This window comes from Ictidomys tridecemlineatus, chromosome 5, assembly GCF_052094955.1.
Source record: "Ictidomys tridecemlineatus isolate mIctTri1 chromosome 5, mIctTri1.hap1, whole genome shotgun sequence".
In the NCBI taxonomy this organism is placed as follows: domain Eukaryota; kingdom Metazoa; phylum Chordata; class Mammalia; order Rodentia; family Sciuridae; genus Ictidomys; species Ictidomys tridecemlineatus.
In genome coordinates, this window is record NC_135481.1 from 12,926,140 (window position 1) to 12,952,354 (window position 26,215).

Genomic DNA, 26,215 nt, shown 5'->3' on the forward strand with positions numbered 1-26,215 from the left:
CCCTAATTTTATACTTGCTCTTACCCCTTCTTCATTTTGATATTCTCTCTCTCTCTCTCTCTCTCTCTCTCTCTCTCTCTCTCTCTCTCACACACACACACACACACACACACACACACACACACATAATACATATTTCCCTTCTCTGGAAATCCCAAGTAGAAAGAGCATGTTCCATGGATCGTACCTCACTCACAATATAAGGCAGTTCTATAAGTCCTATATTAAATGTATATAAATGTGTGTGTGTGTGTGTATTTCCCAAATATATAGTGCTGTCCATCTATTTATATGCATTTTACATTAATATTTATACTGTACTTTATGTTCTTCAATGTGCTGTACATGTAGGCACGTTTGTGAAATTCTCATCTTCCATTTGCTATCCTACAGTGTAATAGCAAAACATGAAAAAAGATTAGGAAAGACAATAGGTATCATAATTTTCCCCCAATGTCAAATCCTTAAGACTAACAGAGAATGCAGTCTCTGTTCACTATTTATTGACTGAAATATCCTTGATGAGTTATTTACCACCCTGTCTCAGTTTTCTAATGCTCAAATAGGAGTAACTAGCATGCATATATTACAGTGTTAGGAGACTAAATGTGATGACTCACATAAGGAGCTTATAATAGTGTAAGACACTGCTCAACGAATCTTTGTTGTTATGGTTATTATTATTCAGCATGGAGAATATGTATCCCACTATACTCTCTGCTCTGATCAGTGACAGATAAGGAGCATGGCAGGGCTGTACTGGCTCACATGCCAAGACTTCAGTGGAGTGAAGTGGGGAGCTGATACCATCCTCAGATTAAGTAGCACAGTTAACTAGCCATAGATCCAACAGTATTCTTGGTACCAGCCCAGATCCAGCACTTACCATCCAATTGCCGAACTAGAATGTGGGAATATTATATCCCTGACTGGGGGATACTAGATGCTTCTACTTTTGAGAAAGCCACAATACTCTGTTTCTGCTTGAGATTACTTTTGCAAACAAAGCAGAACTTCAGCACACCCTAGAACCTCTTCCTCTTCTTTGGAAATCCCAAGTAGAAAGTGCATGTTGCATGGATCATCACTCACTCACAGTATAGGACAGTCCCTTAATACCAGATCTATTTGACCCAGGTCCTCCTGCTCATTTCATCTGGGGATTTATCCTCACCTAGGAACTCCAACAAGCAAATTGAGTTTGGAGGATAGAACTGGATGGGAGGACACAGCCACTGGGAGTTTAGGACCAGACAAAATAAGGATTCAAGAGTAGAAATCAGTATGGAGAAGGGGAAGCAAAGAGTAAGAAACTTAGGTACAAACAAAGGAGAGACCAAAGTGAAGAATAGGGAAGCTTGGTTTCCCAAACAAGTCAGAAACCCTATTTCTAGGCCTGAAGCAGGTGTACGTGGAGCCTGCAGTGGGCGAGCAGGTTTACTACCAACTCAACCACTGCTGTGACCTTGGGTCCCTCAAGTTCTCAGAAGAACTGGTGAGGGCTGAAGAACAGATCAGGAATGGGAGGATTAGGCGAGGAGAGGAAAGAAGCTGGATAGGTTGTTTATTAAACAGCCAGGCTATCCACCTGCAAATCCCAGAGCCAGGAATAGCTCCCCACATTCCTAAAGAGGCACAGGTTCTTTTATCTTTCCTATGTAGTTTAAGTACATGAAGAGGATAGTCTTAGTTTTTCTTTCCACATCACCCTCAAGCAGGGATCCAAAGAAGGTTTAAAACCCTATGAGAGATCATGAGTCACCAGCCAGATGAGAAATGGTCCTTGTTCCAATTTGGAGAGGCTGAGGGATCACCAAGCATCTATGGCACAAAATTTATGGTTCAATTGGTGTCCCAAACAGTTAAGAATAATAGCTCCATTTATTGGTTGTATGCTGAGTGCCAGGCGTTGTGAGAAATGCTTTGCATGCACTATCTCCTGTGTTCCTCACGACAATCTTAAGAAGCAAGTACTATTATGATAAAACTGAGAATTAGATGGGTTATAAATTAGTAAACTGGTAGTTTAGTGCCAAAATGTTAATCCATGACAGTGTGACTTAAAGACAATGTTCAGAAAAATTGTTTCACCTACTAAATTTGAGCACTCCTTCTAGGCGAGGGGAACTTAGATCTATCTTAAGGATGTGGCTCCTTCTTGGGTTTGCAACAGCAATACACCCAGTGTTCTTCCAAGCATCTATGTATGATTTTGCTGTCTTGCATCTTCTAGTTTTCATACAGCCTAGTGGTCTGTTGACATGATGGCTGCTGGGAAAAATCTGAGCAAAGTGGAGAATTCCTATTTATTGACCTGTAAGATTATTTTTTCTGAAATTGTATGTACCATCTCCAGCTCTGGAAAAAGGCTGCTGCTGAGAGCCATAGCCAAGTAGGAAAGACATGGCATTTTTGGTTGAAAGGTGATGCCAGCAAGCCATTGAGATGATAATGATTATATTAAGATGTGCATTCAATTGGAGATTAGACCCCTGCTGTCTGCCTCAGCCTGCTACTTTGGAGCTCTCCCGGGACTCCCGGGGAGAGTTCCCATTGGTTGGGGAAGTGTGGTAGGAGGGAATTCCGGAGGAGGGATTTCCTGTTGGTGTAGTGTGTCCCAGGAGAAGGCCAAGTGCATGGCATTCGAGGGAGTTTTGGAAATAAAGTTTGTTCCTGCTTGAGTGGCTCGTGATTTTGTGCCTAGCCAGACTGCGGCAGGCTGCAACCCCCTGTTCACTAGCATGAATGAGGCCCAAGCCCTGCTCACATCTTGATTATCTGTTTGATTTTCCAGCGTAATTTTAAAAATTAGAAACTTTCACCCTTATATCCTTATTACCTCTAAGATACAGGTACACATACATGCCTATAAAAGGAGCCTCATGGCAGTCAATAAGAAGGAACCAACTCTCATCAAAGCAGACTTACTGATTTGTGACTGCATTTTACATTCACTCAGGATCCTTTTAAGATCAAGCATCTTCTTTCTATCCTAGTATTAACTTATTTTAATATTCTCTGCCCATAGGGACTCCCAGGTCTCCCTGTTGTGCCCTGAAAATACATCCCTAGAAGAACGGGGCCTCCTCCCACGTAGGTGAACAGCAGGGATCCTACCCAACAAAGCAGAACATAAAAATACATCAAATATGACAATACTGACTGGACTAAAGAGGCAAAAAAAAATTTTTTTTAACTAATGTATTAAGTTTATTCTTCACTCATAAAAAAGAACATATTTTTGGCTTTGAAATCATGACATAAAATAAAAAGGCAAACAAATGAAAACCATCAGCTGAAAGTAGGTAGAAGCAACTCAGGCTGACCCATCGGCAAATACCATGTGCTTTGGGCTATAGCGGGGGCTTTGATCAGAGCAAGAACGGAAGATGCATTGCCAACCTAACATCCAAGCATCTGGTCAACACATATATGAAATGAATCCTCCCTTCTTCCTGCTTTCCTTCTTAATCTTTCACTTTGAGAACAACAGGCAACAACGTTTGATGCTACTCTTCCTAGTTTGTAGGATAATGTTGTTTTAACATATTTAATCTGCATATTTTCAACCTTTTAAAAAAAGTAAAACTGCCAAAATCAACGGTTACTAAAAGCCCTCTCTATTTTTGGTCAGTTATCTGCTGTAGGCAGAGCTTCATATAGGAATTTTTATTGCGGATTTCTATGACTGCATCCCTAACAAGCTCAATGAACATCTGCGGCCAAAGCTTCTGCAAAGCTTCATTTTTCATATTGATTTCTGTGGCTTCCTTCACAAGGTCTTCTATATACATTTTGCAGAATTTCTTTTTCTCCTTTATTTCCTGTTAAAAAAGAAAAAAATGTTTTTAAAATCATAACCAATCCAAAAGCCAAAGCAGTGATTAGCTGAACCAGAGAAACCTGAAATAATCTATTTTGATCCCTTAATCCCTTTCCCACACACAATATCATACACACACACACACACACACACACACACGAACACACACACACATATTTAACTGTAATCACTAGATCGTTACACTATTTCTCCTATCTCAGTGGTGGCTTAGCTCACACAAGTCAGCTGAATGCACACAGTCTCATGGCTTTCAGTGGCTAATGTGGCAGGGTACAGACACTGACAATTTTGTTGGTATTTATTTAGTTAATATCCACATATTTTAAATAGTTTTACTCTGAATTTACTCTCTAGGTTAGGAAAGCATATAGTGGAATATTACATTGAAATATGTGGCCTTGATCTTTGGATAAAGTTGGAGAAGAGTGTACAAAGAGGAAAAGAATATATATAAGCTCAGGACCTGAAGGTAGCCTTTCTAAATAAAATAGTGTTCCCTTCCCTCTCAACTTCTGAGTCTAGCAGTCTACAAATGAAAAACCTAGTTCTAAACATGACAGAGGAATTTTTGGGCCAGAAGATATTTGGGAATTAGGCCCCAATTTCATCACAGAGTCTAAAAGAAAGCCATTTTATTAGGGCTAGAGGTATAACTCAGCGGTAGAGGGCTTGCCTAGCATACATGAGGCCCTGGGATCCACCCCCAGCAAAACCAAACGCGCGCGCGCACATACACACACACACACACACACACACACACACACACACACACACACACTTGAATTTAAGAATTCAACATTTATTTTGACTATTGATACTTCTGGAGAGTGTCAAGGCTTGATTATGAAAAATGTCATAATATATATAGAAAATCAATATAATATCACATAATCAGAATTATAGAGAACTAATTCATATCAATGAAGAAGGATGGAAATAATAGATGTTGATAATAGATTTAGGAAAAATATCCACTACTTAGAACCAACTTAAATCAAGATAACAAAATAATATCAAGGTTAATTAAAAACTAAATTTAGAATATTATAAATATTGTCATTAAAATTATGAAGATTTTTAATTTGAAAAATGCTTATATTATAATAGTAAGTACAAAAAGAAAAACTGAAATTTTGATAGGGATTGGATTACATGAGTATGTGCATTTGTCAAAATTCAACAATAGTAAACCTAAGGTTTATATTTCAGTATATAAATTTCATTTCAAATTAAGAAACTATATCAAATATTAAACTCTAATCAATGATATGCATGCTGAATTATTTAGGAAGAAGCATGAATGTCTACAATTATTCTGAAATGATTTTTAAAAACAACATGAACAGATGGATGGATAGAGGGATGGGAGATTCATCAATGAAACAAGTAAACGAAACTGGATAGTACAATGTTAATGGTAAAACATAGGTTTGGGTGTATGAGTATTTACCATTAAATTCAACTTGGCTGTACATTTGAAATTTTTAGTAAAAAATTGGGAAATAATACATAGAAAAATATTGAAAAAAATGTACTGAAGTATCAGTAAGAGAGTCTTCAAGTATTTTTTCCTCTTTTTTCTATTTTTCTTATTTTTTTAAATTCTTACCATTTTAACAACAAAATGTTTTTTTAAAAAAAATTCTTCATTAATTAATATAAAAGTAGTAGATCCAAATTGCACTTTCCTAGAAGAGGCAAATTGTAGAAATTTTCTTTTGTCATGTAAGACATCTTAAAATAATTTCAGCATTGAGGGGTTAACATACTGATGTGATATTGTTCATGGGCTAAAGCAACAGATCATGAACTGACCTATCCTAAAAACATGCACAAGATTTTGAGAGATTATAAACAATAATGGGTCCAGCTGGCTGCTTCTTTGATGAGTCTAACTTAGCTCTGACTCTGAAACACAGTCTGGAACTCAGTCACCTGCACTAAGTTAGCTTGATGAAAACAGCATGAGCTGCTTCTTTTTAACACTCAGTGAACCTGAGCTACATAGGAACCAGCAGCATGAAGGCCAAGTGTGATTCACTAGAGATCAGTAACCAAAAGAGCGATATTTTATAACAAGCAATGCATTTACACAAGTAGAAGGTACAGAACCTATTTAGTAAATGCTCTCAAATACATTTCCAAATTTCTTATTATAGATTTTGAATTTAAAAAAATAAAGACAAAGTTCCATCATTAAGACTAGACAAAATTTTATAATAGTTTAGAGATAACAAAAATAAAAAATTTTAAATGTTGCATTTTGTCATATCACTTACACATAATACAAATTAAAATTAACTTTTGGCAATTGACATAAATACAATTTTTGGTGTTTTAAAATTTCCTGCTATAGTTGCTTCTATTGTTCCCCTAGGACATGTTGAAACAGAATTATATTTGTTATAATAGCCCTTAGTTTAGCAATTGTGTTTGAAAGAATTTTTATTTCTTCATTTCTTCCTTTCTTCAAGCCAGTTACTCTGTGTGCCTGTGAAAGCTCATCAGGTATCTGCCAGGATAACTCACTCTGCCTGTCCAAATGATCCTGTGAAGAACACATAATAGATATAGATAGCTTTCTTCCCTGACCCATCAAGGAGTTCTTACTCTTTGAATTAGTCTTTTCTTTCTCAAATGCATTGATATACTTATTTCTTTTTATCCCAAATTTTCCTGGGGTTCATAAAGCAAGTATTTTGCAAGTTAAATCCTGATGAGATGAACTCTATACAATATTATTTATGCTATTTCATGGAACTAGAAATGTGTTGTTACAAAGATGGTTGGGGAGGGCAGGGGATGTGGCTCAAGCGGTAGCATGCTTGCCTGGCATGCCTAGGGTGCTGGGTTCGATCCTCAGCACCACATAAAAATAAAATAAAGATGTTGTGTCCACCGAAAACTAAAAAATAAAATTTTTTTTTTGTAAAAAAAAAGATGGTTGGGGAAAACGTCAATGGTGGGATTTGTTATAGAGTAATTTTAACTATCATTATAGTTGTATTATTTGTATAATTTAATCTGTATCTCCATTTTACAAATGGGAAACAAGGTCAATAAGGTTGAGACAATTTCTCAGGATTAGACATCATGCATTAAAACTTCCCTAGAGAAAGAATTGGCAGTCTAGTTGGGAGAGAGCCTACATATATAAACAGCTAACTAAAAAATAAAATAGTAATTTAAGTGATGAATGAAATGGTCATCCATTAAATATAATCAGTACTCTGAAAAAAAAAACATTCTTTTCATTGGATGGTCAAGAAGTCACCACAATATATTGTAAAATAATCCATGATCAGAAATCAGAAGGTCTCAGTTCTGGGGCAGATCAGTCAAATGTTTACCTGTGACCCTGAATAATTCACTTGTTTCCAGTTTTCCTTTTCTAAGAACAGAGCCAGATTCTTTAAAGTCCTTTTCAGCATTCTAGGTCCATCTTGAATCTTTTGTAGGTGAGTCAAGAGAATGGATGGACAACTACCAAGTGACAGAACTTTGCCAGGAACAATGAAAGGGTCTACTTAACCTGTTTTGTGAGAAACTCACCTGAACTTATTTTCTCAACAACTCAGTATGTACAGAGAAGAGAGACTGAGGACTTTGAGTTAAGTATTTTTCAAGATGTGGGGAGCGTGGTGTAAGTGAAGGAATGCTGGCCTGTGAGTTAAAAGAGAGTGATTAAGGGACTTGGGCAAGGTCTCTCAGGTAATAAGTGGTAATAAGGGGCTCAAGTCCAAGTCTCCTGACAGTAAGCCTGGTGTTATTTTCAAAATACTATGTGGCTTCAGATTTCTTCTTTTCCCTTTGAATTTCCTCAAAACAGGAGTCAATATTCCCTGTCTTTACCTCTTCATTGCTTATTTTTTGATCAAACCACTTTAATCAAGACTTTGCTTATATGACTTCACTGCAGTTATTTATATTTAAAAATAATCTCAATGACCTTGTCTGCTAAATTTATCAAATTTTTCCTTTACAGTTTGTGCACTTGGAGTATTAAAAAATCATAACCTATGTAACCAAGGTCATACAAATTATCTCCTATTTTTAAAAATAAGAACTTTGAAGTTTTGCTTTTTGTACTTGGGTTTTTATTTGATCTGGAGTTAATTTCTTGTAGTATAGTGTGAATGTGTTCAATATGTTGTTCTGATTGGAGATCCCATTTCTTATAAACAGACTGTTGTCAGTAGTTTGTAATGCCTACTACCTGCATACATTTGCCTCACCAGTATGGCATACTCTGGCCCTCTGTTTTGTTCATGAGTCTATTTGTTTATCCCTATATTGTTTTAATTACCATCACTTTATAATAATGCTTGATGTCTGCTAAGGCAATTTATTCCTGCTTTCCTCTGGAGTATGATAGTTCCTTTGCTCTATCAGATAACTTTTAGGATCAGGTGGTGAAGTTCCACAAGAACCACATTCACACTTGAATTAGAACTGGCATATATTTATAAATGAATTTAGGAAGAATTAACATCTTTTTAATGTAGAACATTTCTGTACATTAACAAACTATTTAGTTTTTCCCTAGTGACTTTCAACTAGAAAGTCATAATTTCCCCAATAAAGGGCTTATATATATTTTATTATCTACTCCTCAGTATTTGTTGTTATAATTAATGGTATCTTATTTTAAATTTACTTTTGAATAGACAATACAACAATTATTAGGCTGTTGGCCCTTTATTTTTTTGATTTCTAAAAGCTCTTTATAATTTAGGGATATGAGTTGCAAACTATTTTTCCAGTTTGTCATTTGTCTTATTTGATCCTCATGAAGACATTTCTCGTGGATTTTTCTAGAATTTTCATGCTTTCACTTTAAACTTTAAAATCTCTGACCAATTTGGAATTTCAATTGATATAAGATGGTATGTCTGAATCCAGTTTTTTTTTCAGATAGTTCTTCAGTTATCCCCAAATCATTAGTAGATAGTCCCCTTGACTTATTTGAAATTGCTCCCTAATTATATGATGTAATCTTCTATATTTGGAAATAAACCTGAATTTTTCTTTCTATTCCATTAGTCTATCTCTTCACAACCACTCTAGTTTAGTTGATAAGCCTTTAAAATATGCTTTAATATCTAATAGTGCTAGCCTTCTTCTCATTGTTCTTCTTTTTCAAAGTTTTGGCTATTAGTTATTATTTTTCCACATGCACCTTAGGATCAATGTGTTTATAAAAAGCCTCAAAAAACATTTTTGATATTCTTATTTGGTTCATATTATACTTTTAAATTAACTTAAAGAAAATTGACATATTTTGCTTGAGAGCCTTCTTATTTAAAACATGGTAGGTTTTTCTATTTGTATAAATATTTTGTGTGCTTTGTTAATGCTTTAAAGTTTGCCTTATATTCATCTTGCATATTTACATTTGGTTTATTATATGTTTATTAGTGCATTTTACATTACTATAATGAAACATCCAAGGTAGGCTACTTTATAAAGCAATTGCTCACAATTCAGGAAATCCAGCGTTCAGCAGTACATCTGGTGATGGCATTCTTGGTGGCAATGTCCTGCGGCAGTACAGGAAATTACATAGCAAGAGACAGGGAATGCATATGTCTATCTTTTGGTCTTTCTCATAGTACAGTGCCACCAGTCAATTAGTCATACGGATTCCACACGATGACTTTAACTAAACATTTCTCTAAATACCATGGTTGGATCAAGTTTTTAATATCTTAATATCTCACAATAGAGATTAAATTTCAACACATGAACCCTTGGGTGACAGTTCCATCATATCTAAACCACAGCATGAAGTATTTTACTTTTTTGCGTTGCTACTATAAGAACTTTTCTTCCATTATATCTTCTTTCTGCTTATTATTTGTAATGTGGAAGCTGGAACTTAATTTTCTTACAGCTTTTTATAGTTTCTCAATTAATTCTCTTGGAATTTTCAAATATTCAGTAATACTGTCTACTGTACTAGAAAGTTCCCATCTTTTGAAGTTACCACTGATTTCTTTCTTTTACCTAAATGTATTGTTTGTAGCAACAAATAATGATGATATTAGATGTTCTTGTCTTGATATTGACTTCAATGGTGTATTAGGGTTCTATTTCTGTGTGACAAATTAACTCACACTTTGCAGTTTAAACAACATACATCTATCACCTCAGTTTCCATGTTTCAAGAGTACAGGAATAGCTTTGCTGGGTGGTCTGCTAAAGCATTCACAAGGCTGTAGTGAAGGTGTTGGCCAGTATGTGTTCCTTTCTGAAGCCCCTCTTCTAAGTTGAAATAATTGCTGGCAGAATTTAGCTTTATTTCCTTGCAGTGACAGGAATGAAGTACCTATTTTCTTGCTGGCTGTTGGCCCAAGGTTATGCACACCTCCTAAAAGTTCTTGTAGATCCTTGCCATGTGTTCCTCTCAAATCATGGCAGCTTTTCTCTTCAAGTCCAACAGGAGAATCTTTCAGGGAAAGCTTGAATACTCCTCTAAAGGACCTGCCAGATTAGGTTAGGCTCACTCAAGATAATACCTTTTTCCACTACTCAGTTCCTTCTTATCTGTGGTTCTGCTTTCTGTGGTTTTAGTTAACTGTAGTCAACTGTGGTCTGAAAATATTAAATGGAAAATTCCAGAGAAACCCATAACTTTCAAATAACTCTCATTATAGTATATTATTGTAATTGTTCTATCTTTAATTATCATTGTCAATCTCTAGTTGCCTAAATTATAAATTACATAGGTACATATGTTTGCATAGGAAAAACATGACATATATAGGGTACAGTAGAATCCAATTTTTAGGCACTCACTGGGGGTCTTGAAAATTATCCCTTGAGTATAAAGGCAGACCTACTGTATCTGCAAAGCCTGTATACTCTGCTACATTCCATTGGTTAATAGCAAGTCATAGAGTTTACACATCCTTAGGGGAGGGGATTATACAGGGATAATGTGGATACAAGGGGGCAGAAATCATGAGGCCAACTTAGAATTTTGCCTGCTAGTAATGCTAATGTTTCCAGAGTTTCCCCATTACTATGACAGTTACTATCCAATTTTTCTGGACTCTATTTAAATAGAGTTAAAGAAGTCAAGAATGAACGATAAATTTTGTGAACTTTATTTTTGATGTACATAGAAATAATCATGATTTTCACTTTAGATTTATTAATTTTCTCATATTAAATCTTTCTTGCATGTTCAGAATGTACTATATGGGGCTATAAAGCTTGTTAGCCATTTAATTTTCTGCTGCATTCTACTTGATGACATTTTTAAAGGATATTTGCAACTATATTCTTAAGTATTTGATCTAACTTTTCTTATGCAATCCTTGCAGGTTTTATAATAAATTTAATGCTGTTTGTCTTGAAGAAATGGAAGTTTTCCTTCTTTTTAAATACTCTTAAACTACTTAAAAATCACTGGAATTATCCATTCCTTAAACACTGGGTAGGTTTCTCTATGAATTGTCCTTGTTTTATATGCAGCTCTTTGACATTTTAAAAAATTTCTATTATAAAAATTTGTACTGGGGCTGGGAATGTGGCTCAGGCGGTAGCGCGCTCGCCTGGCATGCGTGCGGCCTGGGTTCGATCCTCAGCACCACATACCAACAAAGATGTTGTGTCCACCGAGAACTAAAAAATAAATATTAAATAATTCCCTCTTCTCTCTCTCTCTCTCTCTCTCTCTCTCTCTCTCTCTCTCTCTCTTTAAAAAAAATTAATAAAATAAATAAAAATTTGTACATTTAAATTATGTACGCACACATACACACACACACACACACACACACACACACACCTATAATTTAATTCGTAGAACCATATTTAAGAAGAAGGCTCATAATCCTGCCAGGTTGTCTTTTCTTCTTCTAGCAATACCAAGAAGCCTCTAATGGCCAACAAATTATATTCATTCTCTTTGAGCATGATTCTCCCAGTACATTCCAGTTTCATCTTTTAACACTGTCTTTCTCAACCTCTGTACTGCAACAATGAACTGCCTTGTAATTTCTGTCACTCTTTCTCTCTTTTTTTATACTTTTGTGCCTTTTATTCACATCATTTTATTTGCCAGAATTGTCTTGTATCTATATATCATCACATAGCTCTATTTTGTCCTTTTTAAATATTAGGGAACATCTTCTTTAGAATGCTTTCCTTGATTTGGGTTAGTTATCTCTCCTCTTTTCTTAGAATAATGATTAATAACCCCTATATAAATCTATCTCCTCCATTAGAATATGAGATCCTTGAGGGCAAAGACAGTATCTTTCTATAACCTAGTATATCACACAGTGTGTATGGTAGGTGCTCAAAGATGATTTTTTGAATGAGTGAAAAGTACAAATGTCAAGAAGGCTGAAATGAGATAAGGTAGTTGACTTCAAGTATTTGAAGGGTTTCCACATGGAAGAGACTTGTTCTATTAACTACATAAGGTAGTATTAGGATCATTAATAGTTGGAGTTGTTCAGTTTTAGTCAACTATTTCATTAAGCACTGATCTTCCCTTTTTTTCTTTTTGTAGTGTTACAGCATGCTAGGCAAGTACTCTGTCATAGAGCTATATCCCCAGCTCCTTCTTGTACTATAATAATTTAAAGGAGAATATGAACATTTTCTAGGATGCTATAAAAATATTATAGAATTGAGTTTTCAAATGTTTTTTAGGCTGTAATTCTTAAAGGATCCTGTTAAGGTTTGATCTTAAATGTCCCTTAGAAACCTCATCTATTGAAGGCCTGGTCCTAGCTGATAGCACTACTGTGAGGTAGTGGAAACTGTAGGAGGTGGGAAGGGAGCTGAAGGAAGTTAAGTCATGGCGGGGGGGATGCCCTTAAAGGGTATACTGAGACCCCAGCCCCTTCGCTCTCTCTCTTTTTCCTGGCAGCCATGCAGTGAGCAGCTCTGTTCTACCATATACTCTTTGCCATGATGTTCTGTCTGGCCACAAGCCGGAAACAACAGAGCCAAGCCACCATGGACTGAAACCAAGCTGAAACAAATCTTTCCTCCTTTTAAGTTGATTTTCTTAGAAAATCTGACTAACATAGATTCCAAAGAGACACTTCAGAACTAGGAGAGGGGTGAAGGGAAATGAATAGAAAATCTAATCAAATGAAGTTCCGAGTCCCCTACTTTTCCGCTATAACAACAGTTTCCACATACTGGGTTTTCAGCTATAATATGGCATCAATAAAGAGTTCATAATTGTTTAAAAGACATTGAAAACCACTTATCTAGCTGTTTCACTTTCAAATTTGATGAGGATACACAGCATGCATACTTTCTCTCTCTCATCTGCTCTCTCTCTCTCTTTCCTTATACACACACACACACAAACCTTGTGTGAGGAGATATAGAAATACAACTATCTTTTTGGTGTTTTTTTTGGGGGGGGGGTAGTGGGGATTGGACCCAGGAGTGCTTAACCACTGAGCCACATCTGCAGTTTCTTTATTTTGAGACTAGATTCATTTTATTTTTGAGATAGTTGCTTTGAACCTTGCTAAGTTGTGGAGGCTGGCTTTGAACTTGTGATCCTTCTACCTCATCCTTACAAGCTGCAGAGATTAAAGGCATGTATCACCTGTTCAGTGATACATCTATATCTTTAGATAGTTTATTTTTTGGGGATTAAACTCAGGGGCACTCTACCACTGAGCTGTTTTGACACAGAGTCATACTAAGTTTCTCTGGCTGGCCTTGAACTTGCAGTCCTTTTGTCTCAGTCCCCCAAATTTCTGGTATTTCAGGACTGTGCCACAACAACTTAGTGAGATTCCATCTCAAAATAAAATAAAAGAGGCAGGGTATATAGCTTAGTATTACAGCAGTTGTTTAACATATGCAAGGCCCTGAGTTCAATCTCCAGTACCACAAAAACAAACAAAAATTCGGTTGAAGGATCTTAAAACTCTACAGTGATTTAGATGACTGTTTCTTCAGCTTTCCTGTAAGCTTCATCAAGGCAGGAACTTTGTAGGCTTTTTTCTTCTTTGTAGCTCTTGTAGTGCCATAATATTGTTTTACCCCAATAAACTTCTGAACACATAAAGAATTAAAAGACTGGTTCCAGTTTTCCTGGCTAAGTATCTCTACTGGGAACACAACAGGTTAAATTACATAATTAAGAACACAGAAGTTCAAGGTGTATAATGAAATATATAAATTAAAACATTAAGAGCCTAAGACAAGAGAATAGAGATGGAGATTATGCTGTGTCCTCTCCTGGTTTGGCACAGGCTGGTTAACTGCCCACACAAGCCTATGTTTCTTAATTCAGATAGATAAGGATCCTTAGTCCAATTTTGATCTAAATTATTGGGAATAAATTTCTTTTAAATATTCTTTTCTACTAAAAAAAAAAAAGATGGAACCACGTGTTCTTCTTCATCTCAGAGCTCTCTACTCCTTTCTATTTCCTTGGTGTCTACTGTCCTCAGCTTTGTATGTAAAGGAAGGTGAAACACGCAACATCCAAACCTCGAGCCACATGGAATACATCCAGGGACCAGATTTAAAAGATTAATGGTATTTTACCTCTAGCTTTTCATGATAAAATTCTCTTGTGGTATAATTGAGTGTAGCACGATTTGTGTTTTCTCCTACAAGTCTTTTGTTATCATTATTTTCTTCACTGATAATGCCAGGTTTTTTTCCTTTGGTTTCTAATAGATACCGGAATTGCTTTTTCCTGTAGAAAAATAATAAAGAGATTTTACCATTTGCACCTTAGATAGAGCTCAAATCTCCAGAATATATGAAGAACTCAAAAACTTAACACCAAAAAAGCCAAATAACCCAATCAATAAATGGACTAAGGAACTGAACAGACACTTCACAGAATAAGAAATACAGTTGATCAACAAACATATGAAAAAATGTTCATCATCTCTAGGAACAAGAGAAATGCCAATCAAAACTACTCTAAGATTTCATCTCACTCCAGTCAGAATGGCAATCATCAAGAATATAAGCAACAATAAATGTTGGCAAGGATGTGGGAAAAAAGGTATACTCATAAATTGCTGGTGGGATGGCAAATTGGTGCAACCACTATGAAAAGCAATATGGAGATACCTCAGAAAACTTGGAATGGAACCACCATTTGACACAGTTATCCCACTCACTGGTTTATACCCAAAGGACTTAACATCATCATAGTGATTCAGCCACATCAATGAGAAGTTGTGCTACATTTGGGTACAATGTATCAAAGTGCATTATACTGTCATGTATAACTAATTAGAACAAAAGTAAAAGACTAATTATTATGCTTTAAAATCAATAGAAATAAAGTGGCTATTTTATTGTTAAAAAAGAAAAATAATAAAGAGATTTTGAGAGTTGCTTATCAGACTTAAAAAATATCTATTTTTTGTTGACTTTAGAGGGGAGCCCTATGCTTTTCTGAACATCTGCTTTATGAATCTGTGTTTATTATTTATTTGTACTCAGTTTGGTATCCATTCTATAAATTAACATATCCTACACATTTTTCTTTATTCTATAATTAACAACCATTAAAAATGCCTTAAGTATTTCTAAAAAGAAAAAAAAATTTTTACCTTAATAAAAAACAACACACACGTACGCAAAATAATCAGAGCACAAAATAATCCAAATAAGGAGGTAGTAGATCAAACTTTTAGTCTTTATATTCTATAAAACATATTAGTTACCCTTTACAAATTACACAAATACTTCATAATGTCATTTATGTAGTTCAGTAGTTTTACTCATAGCTAGAAAATGAAATGGAATATTGATTAAACTTTTTTTTGAAAAAGCAAAACAAAAAACTAAAAATCTCCAACTGTCAGCATATCAAGGCAAGGTCCTAAGTAGGTGGTTAAGTAATGAAATAGGAAGCTGAATTCCAGAGGGCTGCAATCCATCATAGAGTATATCTCTGAATGAAGTGATACTAACACTTTACTGTGAACTGAAGATTGGGAACAAAAGAGGGATGTATCTTTAAAAATCCCTTCTTTTTTATTTAAAAGTATAACAATGATTTTAGAAATTTTGGGGAAGTATAAATTTTAAAAAATATAAAGAGAGAAATGTCATCCATTAGCCTATACTGCATAAGTTCACATAAATCTATAACTGTTCACATTTGACATATTTCTGAGAAGCTTCTCCTATAAATTTTAGAAAAGGTAAAATCATACCATATATACCATTTTGTATGCTTTATTTCACTTATTGTTACATAATAATAAGCATTTTCTATGTAATTAAATATTATAATCAGTGAATGAATAAAAAGTTAATTGTGATATAAATCACAATTTTTTATTAGAAATTTGGTTGTTATGAACTCCCATTTTTACCCCAAATACAGATTGCAGAATCACATCGGTTACTTGAAACTATTGTTCGAAGTATGATATGTCAAGAGCTTTGTAATGTTGTGAACAACCAATAAAAAAAAAAAAAAAAAAAAGAAATTTGGTTGTATAATTGTCTCACTTTTGTAAAAAACATAAGAGGGTGGCATATAGGTCTTTATTTGTGTTTACATTTTATTTTGATTGTTAAATTATAAAAGGAATGTCCACACATTATATAATACCCTTTTTTAGTCTTTTCAAATAATTAACTGTTTTGAATATTATATCTTTAACTTTATTCATGATTATTTTGCTGTTCCTTTCCTAATTTCGTAAAATACAGGTTTAGTTCCATAATTTCAGCCTTTAATCTTTCCAATGCACCCAGTTCATGGCTAACCTGTTTCCATTTAGCACCAATTTAGTGACCTCACAAGTTTTGAAATGGGGCACTTTTATTATATTTCAACTCACAGTAGTTTCAGTTTTCCATTATGAAATTGTCTTTAACCTATAGGTCATTTATAAATGTTTCTTAATTTGAAAATATGTAGGAATTTTTCTGGTTATCTTTTTGTAACTGGGTTAAAGCTTAAACACATTTTGAGCAAAGAATTAGTCCATGTGATTTCAATTCTTTCAATCTGTTGACATTTGCTTTATAGATAGTACTTGAACAACTTTAATAAATGTTTCGTTTATAACTGAAAAGAATGTACATTGGAGATAATATTTTTTAAATGTTAGGTCAAATATGTTGTCATATTGTTCAAGTATTTTATGTCCCTTTTCTCTTACTTGGAGGTGATAAAAACATCTCATTCTGACTGTAGACTTGTAATTGTGTCAATTTGGGGTCATAAGTTTAGAAGGCTATGCTAAAAATGCATACAAATTTAAATTTAAACTGAACTTACTATTTTGAAATGATCTTATTTATTTCTAGAATTGCTTTAATCATGGAGTCTACTTGAATCTTTCATCTGATTGCTCTGGCTAGTGTTTCAAGAACTATGTTGAATAGAAGCAGTAAAAGAGGGCATCCTTCTCTTGTTCCAGTTTTTGGAGAGAATACTTTCAACTTTTCTACATTTAGAATGATATTGCCTTGGGTTTAACATATATATAGCTTTTACAAAGTTGAGGTATATTCCTACTATCCCTAGTCTTTCTAGTGTTTTTAACATGAATAGATGATGTATTTTGACAAATGCTAGTTCTACATCTATTGAGATAATCACGTGATGCTTGTCTTTAAGTTTATTGATTAATGAAATATGTTTATTGATTTCCATATGGTGAGCCAACCTTACGTCCCTGGGATGAACCTCACTTGATCATGGTGTACTATCTTTTTAATGTGTTTAATATGTTTCTGTATCAATTTGCCAGTATTTTACTAAGAAATTTTGCATCTATGTCCATTAGGAATATCGGTCTGAAATATCTTCATTATTTTCTAATTTATTAGAATATAAATTTGCAAAATACTTTCTGATTATCATCTGTTTTTCATTAGTGTCCACTGTGATGTTTCCTTTTTTATCACATATTTTAGTAATTTGAGTTTTCTCTTTGTTAGCTTGACTAAGGGTTTATCAATTTTAATTATTTTTTTCAAAGAACCAACTTTTTTCATTGATTTTCTGGATATTTTGTTTCAATTTCATTGATTTCAGCTCTGATTTTAATAATCTTTTGGTGCTGATTTGCTCTTTTTCTAGGGTTTGGAGATGGTTATTTATTTGGTGACTTTCCATCTTTTTAATGAATGAGCTCAAAGCAATAAATTTTCCTCTTAAGAAGTGCCTTCATAGTGTTTTGAATGTGTTATACTGCTATTCTCATTTACCTCTAAGTATTTTTTTATTTCATCCCTGATTTCTTCTGCTATCCATTGGTCATTCAGTAGCATATTATTTAGTCTCCAGGTATTAGAGTAGCATCTATTTTTTATTTTATTATTGATTTCTAATTTTATTCCATTATGATCTGATAGAATGCAAGGTATTATCACTATATTTTGTATTTGCTAAGAGTTGCCTCAGGGCCTAAGATATGGTCTATTTTAGAGAAGGATCTTTGTGCTACTGAGAAGAAAGTATATTCAGTCATAGTGGATAAAATATTCTTTATATGTCTGTTAAGTCTAAATCATTAATTGCATTTTTTAGTTTTACAGCTTCTTTATTTACTTTTTGTTTGGTGAATCTATCTAGTGATGAGAGAGGTATGTAAAAGTCACCCAGCATTATTATGTTGTGGTCTCTTTGATTCCTGAAGTTGAGAAGGGTTTGTTTAATGTACAGAGATGCTCCATTATTTGGGGCTTAAACATTTATTTTATGTCTTGTTGATGTATAATTTCCTTAAGCAGTTTGATATGTCCTTTTTTGTCCCTTTTGATTAACTTTGACTTGAGCTCTACTTTATCTGATAGAGAATAGAGACCCCCTGTTTGTTTATGAGATCCATGTGAATGATATATGATTTTTTCTCATCCTTACACTTTTAGTCTGTAGATGTCTTTGCCTATGAGGTGAGTCTCTTGGAGATGGCATATTATTGGGTCTGTTTTTTAATCCAATCTGCCAGTCTGTGTCTTTTCATTCATGAGTTTAGGCCATTTACATTCAATGTTATTATTGAGAGATTATTTTCATTCCCTGTCATTTTGATTTATTCTAGTTTTTAATTTGAATTAGTTCCTCCTTTGATTTTCTTCTGTACTTCCTCCTTTTACCAGTTTTCACATTTATTTTTCATTTCTCCTTTATAAAATATTGTCTTGCAAATGTTTTGTAGTGCAGGCATTATAGTTGTAAATTCTTTTTTAACTTTTATTTATCATGAAAAATTTTTATTTCATCATCAATTCTGAGGTTTAATCTTGCTGGGCATAGTATTCTTGGTTGGTATGCATTTTCTTTCAGAGTTTGGTATAGAGTATTCCAAGACCTCTTAAGTTTTAGTGTCTGGGTTGAAAAATCTTTTGAGATCTGGATTGGTGTCCTCCTAAATGTGACCTTTCATTTTTGTCTGGTAGCCTTTAAAATTCTATCCTTATTTATATAACAATGTGCCTTGGTGTGGGTTTGTCATAATTTTGAACCTTTGGGGTCCTATAAGCATCCTGTATCTGATTTTTCATATTATTCTTTAGGTTTGAGATATTATTTCATTGAAAAAATGATTCATTCCTTTCATTTGTATCTCTAAACCTTCATCTATCTCAATAAATCTTAAATTTGGTCATTTCAGGTTACCCCATATTTTTTAGAAGTTCTGTTCATGATTTCTTAAACATATTTTCTCCATAGTCAACACTATTTTCAAGATCCTATTTATTTTTTTCATTGCCTGAAACTCTGTCTTCCAAGTGGTCTAGTCTGTTGGTGCTTTACATTGAATTTTTATTTATTTCTTTTTTAGTTGTACACAATACCTTTATTTTGTTTATTTATTTTTATGTGGTACTGAGGATCGAACCCAGGGCCTCACACGTGCTAGGTGAGTGCTCCACTGCTGAGTCACAATCCCAGCCCTCCACTGAATTTTCAATTTGGCTTATTGATTCCTTCATTTTGAGGATTTCTGCTTGATTTTTTTTTAAGAATCTGTATTTCTTTATTGAAGTGATCATTCACTTCCTGTATTTTCTTTCTGATTTTACTCCTTACATCACCTTTGCCTCAAAGATTGCCTTAACTATGTATATTCTAAACTCTTTATCTGATATTTCTTCCACTGTGATATCAATGGATTCTGTTATTGAAGTATCTTGGTTTGTTTGGGGTGATTTGTTCCCTTGCTTTTTTCACATTTGTGTGCCTACCCATGTAACAGTATGGATCAGAGGCAGTAGAGTTTCTACCCTGTAGACTTATAGTGTCCTTGAAGGTTTCCATTTCCTCACCTTTTAGGGAGAGACAAATAAACCACCACAAATGCAAACAATATATAGCATTAAACTAAACAGTTCCTGCTATCACATCTACAGTGTTATAACAAACAAAAAGCATATGATCTGTTATTGACTACAAAAAAAAGTCTGCAAAAGGGCTTACAATTTTGAATGGTGGAGAGGGAAAGAAGAGAAGTGATAGATGTTATAATTGTGAGGGAAGAGGGCAGAAAATAGAAGTAAAAAATTAAAGAAAGAGTGAAGAGAGAAAAATAGAGATTGGTTGTTAGTAGAAGAAAAGAGAGAATCAAGGGAAACAGATGAGAGAGCAAAAGTATAAAGTAAAAATTTTAAAAATAAAAGAATACAAAACAAAACTGAAATAGACTAATCAAACATCTTAGTCCTCAAAAAACTGACCCATGAAAAATAACTGGCTTTAAAAATGCTAGAAATTAAAAAATATGAATATGTATAAATGTCCATGAACCATTAAGGTCACAATTAAATAAACAAATAAAAAGAAAGAGTGAGAAAAGAAAAAGAAAAAGAAAGAATGAAAATGAAAAAAAAATCTCTATAAAAAGATTCCTGGCTTTCCTTTTTCAGCAGTGTTAGGTGGGGTCACCTGGGGTATGATGCTTGCTCCAACCTCAGGATGGGGTTGCTAAAATGAGAAAATTAATCCTGTTGGTGAACTCCTAGATGAGGGGTTTAGGCTTAAGCAGGCTCCAGGCTCTTTCTTCGATGAGTGTCAATTGGTCTGGACATTTTAAATCAGTGTACCTCCAGGGCCCAGCAGTTGCCAGTCCATGCTGGAAGACTGCACCCCAGGGATCTCCTCTGGGTTCCATTCATGTGATAGAGGAAACAATTCTTAGTCTACTCTGTCACCTGCGGACTCCACATTTCCTGGTCTCCAACCTCAATCTGTCCCCCTCCTACCTTTTCGAAACCCTGTCCAGTTGCATCTCTTCCAGCCAGTCCTGCAAGCAGCTGGTTTGGAGGGGAAGGGAGAGAGTTGGGTGGGTTTCCATGACTCATTGTCCTCTGGGTAAACCTCTCTCCACCTTTTGATTTTCTCCTGGTCACTTAGGCTCAACTTATGTCGTGAAATGTGGGTTTGCAAGGAATTGGCTACTCCAGATCTTGGCACTACTCAGCTGCGAAATGGTTCCTTCCTCTGTTTTCCACACACAGCTGGGAGACATGCAGTTTCTTTCCTTCACAAGGACATTATGCAGAGTGCCCTTCAGTTTAGCTGGTCAGTGTCCTTGATCTCTAAACTCTTTGTACTCAGACATGCTTCAGTCTTCCTAAAATTTCAGGTTCCTTTAATTCCCTTATCCCTCTACTTTGCTTGTGGAGGGACTGCTTTGGCTTACCAGTAGCAGAGGCTGAGGCACTGAGGATTTCTTCCTTATTTTATTATATTCAACATCTTGAGTTTCTGACTGCTTTGAGTGTCCAGTAATGAATCCCGTCCCTCCTGCCCAATCCCACCCCAGCCTTTTTTGTTCATGAACTTTACTGAGAAGTTGCCTGTCTGATTTCTTGGTTTCTTGCCATGGAGCAACCAGGAAAGGGACATTCTTTCTCCATTCTGCCATCTTGAAAGCCTCCCCTCCATTAGTTTTTGTTGTTAATTAGTATTTATTATCTCTCCTGTAGGAAAGAAACTCAGGATTTGGGGGGATTTTTATTTTCAAGTTATTAAATTTTTAAAATTCTATGCACTGTAGTATAGTATTTTAAATGATGTAGAAAGAAATCAGTAAAAATTATACAAATTTTTACTGATTTCTTTCTATATCATCATTTCTTAAATTCAATAAGTCCCTTAGTCCCCCCCACACACACAGAATGGTTCTATGGGGTTCTAGATGGAATAAACAGATCAATCAGATACACTTAAGTTAGATTTAAATTCAGAACTGGGCTAGGTGGAGAAGCTGGGGTAACATACAAGGTATTCATTTTGTTGATGTGAATTATAGCGGGGCAACATAGCTCTGGAGCCAGGTTTTGGGGAAGGGGCAAGCAACTTTCCAATCCCCAATACAGTGAATGAAAATGGTGTGATAGTGGGACTCAGCTGTAACAACAATCTCCTATTATCCATGATTACAGCAAGGTGGCAGCTTTCTTGGTGGGCTGCTTCTATGGTATCATTCTGGGAATAATCTGGAGGCCCAATCTAGAGACTGCTTCCTCAACTTTTCTAAAGATTTTGTAGATATCTAATTCCTGTGTATCAAGTTTCCTGCATATGCTAGCCAGAGTGACTTCTATTATCTGCAATTGAATTGTGGCTGATATATCATCCTTGACTATTCTTCTCCCTACCATATTATGTCCTGTAGGTCAGTGTTCTGTCAGGCAAACCTAAATGTTTTTCACATAATCCTCTTCTCCATTCTCACTTCCTCAGTTTGGCTCTTCATAATCTCTCAACTAAACTATAAGCCATCCTCCTGATTGTTTTTCATTCTCAACCTCTGTCTTTCTAGATATAAACTTAAAAACATGATTGTTGTGCTTAATTACAAAGAATAACTTTCCTTTTTTGTTTTGTATGGATTGAAAGGTTCTCAGATCATAGTCAATTTTTCTAGCTTCATATCTTATGCATAATCATTCCATCCTCCAATTACATTGAACTATTTACAATTCTTTGTACTTTTATAGATTTCTTTCCCTTATATGCCATACCTTGAAAACTCCTAGTTATTTTCTTATGAACTAGATAAAAGGTTACTTGTTTTCCCAATGTTGTTCCAAAACATGGTTAGTCTCTTCTATATTGAAAGATTTTATGTTGTTGTGTATCTTTAATTTGTTAGACTGTAAGCCACACAAGAACGAGGACTTTGTCTTATTTGTCTTTATATCTCCCATACTTTGAATGAGGCCAGCCACAAAGTAAGTCTAGGATACATGTTTGTAGGATGCATAAATGGAACAGTTAAGAGGTAGGTGGAATTTCTTTCTAGTACGACAGTAACCTATAAAAACTGTGAAAATAAAAGGTTACCTGGCATCACCCAGAATTGAAATCATACGGTACTGAGGTAACTCAGAAGATGCTACATGTGCTAGGATTCCAAAGAGCCTTTCAGCCATTATCATGTCATTCTGTGTCACCTGAAGAGAAAAAACAGAGAGATGTCCAAAATGACACTGTTTCTTATTTGGATACAATATAATTCCAAAGAAATATTTAGATTAAATATTTTCTTTTAGCCCAGGAAAGCACATTCCCCTGAACTATAGGGAGAGGAGTTTTCATTGATATTTTTCTTTCTTCCTTGAACCTAATTAAGGTGAAGATATTCAAATGTGGGCTTATAGAAGTTGATTGGAGGATGATAAGTTAACTCTGAATTAGAAGGTGTGTTTCCTCAGAATTATGCCTGAGAAGTCTTAAATTCTTAATGAAAAATTTCCCCAGAAATCCTATAGCTTCCTAAATTAGAATGATTTAATGGGAATATTCCCATGTGTCAATGGAAGAGATTTATTTTAATAATGTGTCAAGGGGAAGCTGTGCTGTTGTTTATAGCTTGCTCCTTCCTATAAGGATAATTTGGTTCCTTCTTTGAGAGATGGAATTCTCACAGGATTAGCAAAGATGCTGCTATTCATTCTAAATTCACATCAGCCTTTCTCCAGAAAAAGAATAGCATGTCACAAGTAGATCCTGTGAGGGTTCACTCCTGGGTCAACCAAGATAGTACTAAAAGCTGAAAGCAAGACTTGAGTTAATTTTTATTGTTTTATTTAATATAAAATAGGGTTGTTTGCATTTTAAACAGTGTCAGTTTGTTTGCACTATATAATTCATGAGTCTCATTCAGTGGCCATTGTGCTCCCTAAGGAACATTTGGCATTACCTGGAGACATTTTTGGTTATCAGAACTGGTGGAGGGGTGCTACAGAGTGTAGTGACCAGGGCTGTTTCTAAACATTTTATAACACATAGGATAGTCCATACAATAAAGAATTATCTAGCCTGAAATGTCAATGAAACTCAGGTTGAGAATCCCTGGTATAGTTAAATTTTGGATCTTTAAAGAATTTAGTCCTAACATTAGCTGTTAAAGTAATACTACACAGGCATCTTCTGAAAAATAAACCCATAGTTCATATACATATAAATGAGTACAGAATGACTTTCTTACCTGGTGCCTCAAGTTCTGCCTTTAGCTGACAACTAAGTTATTTGGTCCAATATAGTCACCTAGTGGCCAATGTAGGCCACTACTCCATCTTTTCTTGATGCTCATAATTAATTCTACCTCAAGTAATATCATTCTCTCTTATACAAAGAGAAGTAGAAATGCCGTGTATATTATTATATAATATCAAGAATTATATTATTACATGTTTTAATAAAGTATCAAATATTCCTGGAACTGACATTTTCAAAAATTTAAATCAGAGTAAATTATATTGGATTTTTTTTTCCTGGTACAGGGATTGAACCCTGAGTAGCTTAACATCCCCAGCCCCCTTTTTAATTTTTTTTTTATTTTGAGACAGAGTCTTGCTAAGTTGCTTCGAGTCTCACTAAATTGCTAAGACTGGCTTTGTACTTACGATCCTCCTGCCTCAGCCTCCCAAGCTACTGGAATTACAATATCCGTTCTAGAAATTCTTCTCTACTTTATATAATTATACTATCCCTTTTAATTTAAAAGCTTCATAAGAATGCTTATTCCTGTAGTAATGATCCATATCTGAGCAAATTCCTATGAAGGGTTAATTGGGGTAACAGTTTGGTCATTAATGAGAATTGCCTACCAATAACTAAATAACCATTCTATTTCAGTTCGGACTAATTTCTGAAACCTTTGGGACTATTTACCTGGGCCCACCAGGGACTCATGATTTCTCTTTGGGGAAGTACTGAAGGTTCCAGAAGCATACACAAGACTGAACAAAATCTCTTGAGAGCTGGCTGAAGAAAGGTCATGTGAAGGTTCCAGATTTGCCTGACATCTTCTATAGATGGCTGATACTGTGGTCATGGACCTACCATGGTTGACGTAGATTTCATATGGTTGTTTTTACATCAACAGAGAGATCTCTATTTTCCTAATAATATGCTAGACTTTTGGAGTCTAGGCTGGACTTAGCTGTAGTCTATCAGTTGTAAGGAAATATAGTTATTGTGCCAGCAAATTTGACTACAGTTCATTTTATAGTAAGGAAGTTTTCTGAATTTTGAGAGGTATTCTAATATGACCAACACATATGAAAGGCTCTTAGTTCTTTTGAATAATTATTTAAACTCAGTAGATGCAGAGGAATAGCTTCTTTTTTCTTCCAAATTAATAATTAAAGAGAACACGGTCATTGAGTAGCTAGGAGATTACCCGTGACAGCAGAATTAATCTAAAAATAATTTTTCATTAATAATTTTCCAACTATTCAGATTCAGGTCTGAGTTATCCAATATAGTTATGATACAGGTAGCTGTTACAACTATTAACAAAGCAGTCTAGATGGTTGCTTACACTTTATTTTTTCCTCTCACATTCATACAGTTATTCTCTCCCTCTGTCCCCATTTTATTCTTCCCTTCCTCTACTTTATTAACTGACATTTAAGTTTCACTTCCTCATTCCTTCTTGTATGCCAGGCAGTGTGAAAAGCACTTTGAAAATACAAAGATCACATTACCTGTTGAAGATTTACAATTTTTTTTGTTTAAAACTGTTAGTCTTTACAAGATCTCTAAGCAACTCAGTGAGACTCTGTCTCTAAATAACATACATATATATATATATATATATATATATATATAGAGAGAGAGAGAGAGAGAGAGAATGTGGCACAGTGGTTAAGTGCCCCTGGGTTCAATCTCTGCTACCAAAACAAAACAAAACATAAGAAACAAATAAACCAACCCCAAACGGTCACTCCTACCAACTTTTTATCTGAGTATTTACTAACAACAGTAAAAGTGCATATTATGGGGCTGGTGTTATAGTTCAGAGGTAGAGCACTCACCTGGCACATGCGAGGTTTAATCCTCAGCACCACATAAAAATAAATGAATAAAATAAAGGTATTGTTTCAAATTGGAAACTATTCACCATGAACTTATTACTATTTTATTTTAAA

General features: G+C 34.7%; 1 protein-coding gene across 7 annotated transcripts in view; it reads right to left on the reverse strand.

Annotated features, from left to right (window-relative positions):
• Window positions 1–3,186: 3,186 nt before the first annotated feature.
• The window catches only part of Lrrc49 (leucine rich repeat containing 49), a 161,982-nt gene continuing 138,953 nt past the window's right edge, over window positions 3,187–26,215 (reverse strand). For all 7 annotated transcript variants that reach the window (XM_005316744.5, XM_005316743.5, XM_078049357.1 and 4 more), the window contains 3 exons: window positions 23,121–23,230; window positions 14,384–14,537; window positions 3,187–3,824 (listed from right to left, as the gene is read on the reverse strand). In XM_005316744.5, coding sequence (XP_005316801.1) covers window positions 3,621–3,824; window positions 14,384–14,537; window positions 23,121–23,230 — 468 coding nt within the window. In that variant the 3' untranslated portion in view covers window positions 3,187–3,620. The remainder of the gene's footprint in view (window positions 3,825–14,383; window positions 14,538–23,120; window positions 23,231–26,215) is intronic.